The sequence below is a fragment of the Salvelinus sp. IW2-2015 genome, unplaced genomic scaffold (assembly GCF_002910315.2).
Source record: "Salvelinus sp. IW2-2015 unplaced genomic scaffold, ASM291031v2 Un_scaffold1615, whole genome shotgun sequence".
NCBI lineage: Eukaryota > Metazoa > Chordata > Actinopteri > Salmoniformes > Salmonidae > Salvelinus > Salvelinus sp. IW2-2015.
In genome coordinates this window covers 87894-95009 of record NW_019943034.1, presented here as the reverse complement: position 1 = coordinate 95009, position 7116 = coordinate 87894, and the positions used below count along the sequence as shown (strand labels likewise).

Below are 7116 nucleotides of genomic sequence, written 5' to 3'. Positions count from 1 at the left end.
AACTTTGTACGTTTCTTCAAGTGCAGTCACAAAAACCATGAAGCGCTATGATGAAACAGCTCTCATGAGGACCTCTACAGCAAAGGAGATGCAGAATTACCTCTGCTGCAGAGGATAAGTTCATTAGAGTTACCAGCCTCAGAAATTGCAGCCCAAAAAAATGCTTCACAGAGTTTAAGTAACAGACAGATCTCAACATCAACTGTTCAGAGGAAACTGCGTGAATCATGAAGAAAATTTGAAATGGAACACGCACCTGAACGCACTTATGACTCCATTCTACGCGCACCAAAATGCCAATCTGTTTGTCTAAAGTGACTTGTCAAAGCCTAACACTGTAAGATCGCATTTTAGAACTTAGCTAGTCATGTTGGAAATATAATAAGCTTTCAAATGATGCCCACCGGAACCAGATGGAGATTTATAATGGAACGTTTCTGCATTGCTWAAATGCCTTATATGTCACGAATTGTCTTGAATATTTCTGGGTAGAATATTGCATCAACACTGAAATATGTTACTCTCGGTACTCCAAATGCATCTGTGGAGCTTTCCTGCTGACTACAATTAAAATGAATTGTTGTCTTTAATGCAGAGTTTGATCGAAAAGTCAGAAGCTATCGAGTGGAGTGGTTACTTTCTTTGTTATAGAGTGGAATGGTTTTTCAGCTGGTGTAGCCTGAGGTAGCTCTTCTCTGAGAACCTCTTCCTGCAGTGCGTAGGAGGCCTCTATCCCGTGTGGACCTTCAGGTGCATCTTCAGCTGGTTCAGGCGGGAGAACTTCTTTTCACACTGGGGGCAGCTGTAGGATTTCTCCCCTGTGTGGACCCTCTGGTGCCTCTTCWYMTGACCAGCCTGGGTGAAYCGCATGTGACACTGGGTACAGCTGAAGGATTTCACCCCTGTGTGGACCCTCTGGTGCCTATTCAGGTCGGAGGAGTGGGAGAAACTAGCCTGGCAAAGGTGGCAGCTGAATTGTTTCTCCCCCGTGTGCATTCTCTGGTGGATCTCCACCTGTTTGGGGAAACTGAAGGCTTTCCCACAGAATGAACACGGGAAGCGCTTCTCTGTGCCACCGGATCTGCTGATAGCGTTACTACTACTGTCATTTGTCAATGGGCTTGTGTAGCCTTTTAGTGTTGAGGCACTGGCATTGTCTGTCTGGTTTAACATTAGGAGAGTGTGAGGAGGACGAAGGCCAGGGAGAGTCTGTGTTGTCGCAGGGTCCATGTTCCAGTTGCTAGATCCTATTGAAGGCAGGCTGAAGGCAGCACTTGTTAGGGGGTTAACCTGAGGCGCCATCAGTCTCTCTGAATCACAACTATAGGAGCAGGATGGAGCATCGCTAGCCGAGTCTGTGTCTGTTCTCTTCCACCACAAACTGACACCTCCCCGTCCCTGCAGACCAAATCTACACCTCGCCCTGGTCTCAGCCAGTCTGTTGTCATGGAGATTAAGTTCGGTTGTTTTGTGTTCGACTGTCTGTTTCTGGTTGTGGTTAACAGTGTTAGTTCCCCAGCCCAGAGTTGAGGACACTGTKCCATCCACTGACCTCCGCTATGTCGCTTCTGGTCCTGGCCTGCTCTGTGATGTCGTCCSCTGGGCCCTTGGCTGCACCAGTCTGAGAATCCAAGATGGCCGCCCAGTCTCCTCTGTRATCCTCCAACCAACCACCTGCAGGAAGCGGTTCCAAATACTTTACAAACAAGGCAGAGAACTCTACATATTGAGTTCTTTGTTTGACAATCACCTGGTCAAGTTCATACATTATAATTTGTTAAAACAATAGCCAGGTGCATCACTATTCCCATTGAATATCTATTACTGTATGTAGGCTATATGTATTTCTCCCTTACCTTGCTCCCCCATCTTTAGTCCACTCAGCAGGTCAATGCTCTCTGGTCCGTCCTCTATCGTCTCCTCTTTGACCAGCAGCAGATCAGGCTTCCCATCCTCCATGTCTACTGACTGTAAGAGATACAGAGTGAGAGGATGTTGGATATGATATGAGCACCCTGCTATGGAGCATCTTCTGATTGGGCAATGAGGGATTGCTATGAGTACTATGTAAACGTGTTAGTTGAATTGATTACCTGACACTAATGGTTTGATAATTCAAAGGCATNACTTGAGAAAGTGCATTCATTTTCTCATGAACCCTTTACACTTGTGTACATTTGTCTATATGGAAAGGGCCATATTGAAATGTTTCCAACAGAAGAAATATAAAAAGTATATGCATTACCATGGTTGCAGTGCAAAGAGAACACTTTGGTCTAATCATTTCCCCATGATCTCCAAAAGGTGAGGACACAACAGTTCACCTGACAAGACTGAATCCAAACATGACACTTGATTTCATGTGCATTTAACTGGACTTTGCCACATTTGTTGATAACYAAATCTGAAAATACTCTGGATACATTCAGTAACATGATAATAATACTATTGGAAAAATTGGGGTAGGTGCAACATAAGACCAACAAATGACAAGGGTTTAAGTGAGGACTAACTGGTGACTCCAAGTGGACACACACCTCTCCAAATCTTGCAGTTTCTACATAATAATGATATTTTATGATTCAAGGAAAGAGCCTTTAAATATAAAGTGCTTTTTGAGCTCCCCTAGCTTCGATGTTGAGGAACTGAAGTAAGCACACTTCTATTTATAAAAAATTTAAATTAAAATTACACAGCCCTGTGTTCCCACCATAACACAATTACTATCGTTGTTTAAGCAATGCAAACATTTTCCGTTATAAATCTCAATCTGGGTCAGGTGGGCATCATTTTAAATCTTATTCTTTTTCCAACATGACTAACTAAGTTATAAAATACAATCTTAGTGTATTCTTCTTTTTTTGGCACAAAACTARCTCCATACTTCCATTCATTGTTTTAATCAGCACCGGTTACCTTCTAACAAGTCTTGTGACACTTATGGGGGTCGTAGAGCAAAACGGAGAACATCGTGTTCGGGAGAGCCTCATCTTTCCACAGAGTGGTCATATTAGCTTMTAGGCCAAACCGTTTGGACGCTACAGACGTTTTTGTGAGAAGTGTCGTGGAATTATTGTAATCAAAAGGAGAGACTTTTTAGATTTCTTAAACAATCAAACTGTATTATTTCATTCCTGCAGTAATGGAGCTTGTCAACAAAAATGTGCACTTCCCATTTCACATTTGAAATCCCGTGTCATTTGCAGTATCAACGTTCGTCATGTTTGATGTACAGTGACAAGGATGACATGTGTCATACCCTGGGTTGTCCTGAACAGAATGAGCATGTTTGTCGTATTGTGAAGAAAATTTGAAATGGAACACGCACCTGAACGCACTTATGACTCCATTCTACGCGCACCAAAATGCCAATCTGTTTGTCTAAAGTGACTTGTCAAAGCCTAACACTGTAAGATCGCATTTTAGAACTTAGCTAGTCATGTTGGAAATATAATAAGCTTTCAAATGATGCCCACCGGAACCAGATGGAGATTTATAATGGAACGTTTCTGCATTGCTWAAATGCCTTATATGTCACGAATTGTCTTGAATATTTCTGGGTAGAATATTGCATCAACACTGAAATATGTTACTCTCGGTACTCCAAATGCATCTGTGGAGCTTTCCTGCTGACTACAATTAAAATGAATTGTTGTCTTTAATGCAGAGTTTGATCGAAAAGTCAGAAGCTATCGAGTGGAGTGGTTACTTTCTTTGTTATAGAGTGGAATGGTTTTTCAGCTGGTGTAGCCTGAGGTAGCTCTTCTCTGAGAACCTCTTCCTGCAGTGCGTAGGAGGCCTCTATCCCGTGTGGACCTTCAGGTGCATCTTCAGCTGGTTCAGGCGGGAGAACTTCTTTTCACACTGGGGGCAGCTGTAGGATTTCTCCCCTGTGTGGACCCTCTGGTGCCTCTTCWYMTGACCAGCCTGGGTGAAYCGCATGTGACACTGGGTACAGCTGAAGGATTTCACCCCTGTGTGGACCCTCTGGTGCCTATTCAGGTCGGAGGAGTGGGAGAAACTAGCCTGGCAAAGGTGGCAGCTGAATTGTTTCTCCCCCGTGTGCATTCTCTGGTGGATCTCCACCTGTTTGGGGAAACTGAAGGCTTTCCCACAGAATGAACACGGGAAGCGCTCGGGAAGCGGCTTCTCTTGCCACCGGATCTGCTGATAGCGTTACTACTACTGTCATTTGTCATATGGCTTGTGTAGCCTTTTAGTGTTGAGGCACTGGCATTGTCTGTCTGGTTAACATTAGGAGAGTGTGAGGAGGACGAAGGCCAGGGAGAGTCTGTGTTGTCGCAGGGTCCATGTTCCAGTTGCTAGATCCTATTGAAGGCAGGCTGAAGGCAGCACTTGTTAGGGGGTTAACCTGAGCGGCCATCAGTCTCTCTGAATCACAACTATAGGAGCAGGATGGAGCATCGCTAGCGAGTTGTGTCTGTTCTCTTCACCCACAAACTGACATCCCCCGTCCTTGCAGACCAAAATCTACACCTCGCCCTGGTCTCAGCCAGTCTGTTTGTCATGGAGATTAAGTTCGGTTGTTTTGTGTTCGACTGTCTGTTTCTGGTTGTGGTTAACAGTGTTAGTTCCCCAGCCCAGAGTTGAGGACACTGTCCCATCCACTGACCTCCGCTATGTCGCTTCTGGTCCTGGCCTGCTCTGTGATGTCGTCCCTGGGCCTTGGCTGCACCAGTCTGAGAATCCAAGATGGCCGCCCAGTCTCCTCTTTATCCTCCAACCAACCACCTGCAGGAAGCGGTTCCAAATACTTTACAAACAAGGCAGAGAACTCTACATATTGAGTTCTTTGTTTGACAATCACCTGGTCAAGTTCATACATTATAATTTGTTAAAACAATAGCCAGGTGCATCACTATTCCCATTGAATATCTATTACTGTATGTAGGCTATTATGTATTCTCCCTACCTTGCTCCCCCATCTTTAGTCCACTCAGCAGGTCAATGTCTCTGGTCCGTCCTCTATCGTCTCCTCTTTGACCAGCAGCAGATCAGGCTTCCCATCCTCCATGTCTACTGACTGTAAGAGATACAGAGTGAGAGGATGTTGGATATGATATGAGCACCCTGCTATGGAGCATCTTCTGATTGGGCATATGGGATTGCTATGAGTACTATGTAACGTGTTAGTTGAATTGATTACCTGACACTAATGGTTTGAATATTCAAAGGCATGGGCCACACTTCATACAAAATTAATCAGAATCTGGCCCGTATCCACAAAGAGTCTCAGAGTAGAAGTGCTGATCAAGGATCAGCTCCCCACCTACATAGTCTCATTCATTATGATCTATGATCAGCTCTGAGACACTTTGTGGATACGGGCCCTGAACTAATACCATTCAGACAGTAGTTTAGTGGACTCACCTCAGTGAGACTGTGTGTGGTCCTGTGCTGCTCAGCTGGTTCTCTGTGGGTTCAGGAGGAGGTGTAGTCTGGTTGTCCTCCATGACCATGGTCCCTCCAGGGTCCCAGACCTCCTCACACCCTCCTCCTTCACCAGCAGCACCTCTGGACCCTCCTCCTCCTGAAGAGACGGGTGATACAGATTACACCGACATACACTACCTCAGGTACGTACACACACATACACAGATAATAACTTTCAACATAGTGGGGATGGGTAAACACTCCATGTTTGAGTCCTATACTGTAGTTACAGAATGACTTCGTTGTTGTTAAACCCATCATGGTGACATAAATATGATGTTATGGGTAAAATAAGTCAGCTATGATAAGTTCTAAGTCACATCAGACAAACCTGACTAAACTATTTTGACGTGTACAGTAGTGTTTGTTAGTGTGTGAGTATGTGTAGGTATTTTTAGAATTTGGTTATAAAGCGCTGCTGTGTGTATGCAGAATAGGGTGAGATCAGATGTGTGTATACTAAAGAGAGTCTCAATGAAGTCTTAGAATGAAACGTCCCATTTTGTGTTTATTAAACATAAACAATTTGTAAATACAGATATGAAAACCACACATACACCTCTCAACAAAGAATCTGCATACTTTTTTTATTTTCCCTTTATTTAACCAGGTAGGCCAGTTGAGAACGAGTTCATTTGCAACTGCGACCTGGCCAAGATAAAGCATAGCAGTTCGACACATACAACAACACAGAGTTACACATGGAATAAACAAAACATAGTCAATAATACAGTAGAAAAAAGAAAACAGAAAGTCATATACAGTGACGGCAAATGAGGTAAGATAAGGGAGTTAAGGCAATAAATAGGCCATGGTGGCGAAGTAATTACAATATAGCAATTAAACACTGGAATGGTAGATGTGCAGAAGATGTGTAAGTAATAGATACTGGGGTGCAAAGGAGCAAGATAAATAAATAAATACAGTATGGGGATGAGGTAGTTGTGATGGGCTGTTTCAGATGAGCTATGTACAGGTGCAGTGATCTGTGAGCTGCTCTGATAGCTGGTGCTTAAAGCTAGTGAGGGAGATATGAGTCTCCAGCTTCAGTGATTTTGCAGTTGTTTCCAGTCATTGGCAGCAGAAGAACTGGAAGGTAAGGCGGCCAAAGGAGGAATTGGCTTTGGGGGTGACCAGTGAGATATACCTGCTGGAGCGCGTGCTACGAGTGGGTGCTGCTATGGTGACCAGTGAGCTGAGATAAGGTGGAGCTTTACCTAGCAAAGACTTGTAGATGACCTGGAGCCAGTGGTTGGGCGACGAGTATGAAGCGAGGGCCAGCCAACGAGAGCATACAGGTCGCAGTGGTGGGTAGTATATGGGCTTTGTGACAAAACGGATGGCACTGTGATAGACTACATCCAATTTGGTGATTGACTATTTATAAATGACATCGCGAAGTCGAGGATCGGTAGGATGGTCAGTTTTTGTATGTTTGGCAGCATGAGTGAAGGATGCTTTGTTGCGAAATAGGAAGCCGATTCTAGATTTATTTTGGATTGGAGTGTTTAATGTGAGTCTGGAAGGAGAGTTTACAGTCTAACCAGACACCTAGGTATTTGTAGTTATCCACATATTCTAAGTCGGAGCCGCCCAGAGTAGTGATGCTGGACGGGCGGGCAGTGCGGGCAGCGATCAGTTGAAGAGCATGCATTTAGTTTT

General features: G+C 44.3%; 2 protein-coding genes and 1 pseudogene across 2 annotated transcripts in view; all 3 read right to left on the bottom strand.

The window, feature by feature from the left end:
- Window positions 1–1964, bottom strand: part of LOC112071438 (uncharacterized) — a 20535-nt gene extending 18571 nt beyond the window's left edge. Inside the window, exons 1-2 of the mRNA XM_024138899.2 lie at window positions 1857–1964; window positions 1553–1674 (exon numbers count right to left, since the gene is read on the bottom strand). Of these exons, the coding sequence (XP_023994667.2) occupies window positions 1553–1674; window positions 1857–1959 (225 nt within the window). The 5' untranslated portion in view covers window positions 1960–1964. The remainder of the gene's footprint in view (window positions 1–1552; window positions 1675–1856) is intronic.
- Window positions 544–1542, bottom strand: LOC112071441 (oocyte zinc finger protein XlCOF20-like). The gene has a single exon (XM_024138902.2). The coding sequence runs from the start codon at window positions 1300–1302 to the stop codon at window positions 730–732; it is 573 nt and encodes a 190-aa protein (XP_023994670.1). The 5' UTR covers window positions 1303–1542; the 3' UTR covers window positions 544–729.
- A 1651-nt stretch (window positions 1965–3615) lies between the features above and the next one.
- LOC112071440 (oocyte zinc finger protein XlCOF20-like) lies at window positions 3616–4384 on the bottom strand (annotated as a pseudogene).
- Between the last annotated feature and the right edge of the window lie 2732 nt (window positions 4385–7116).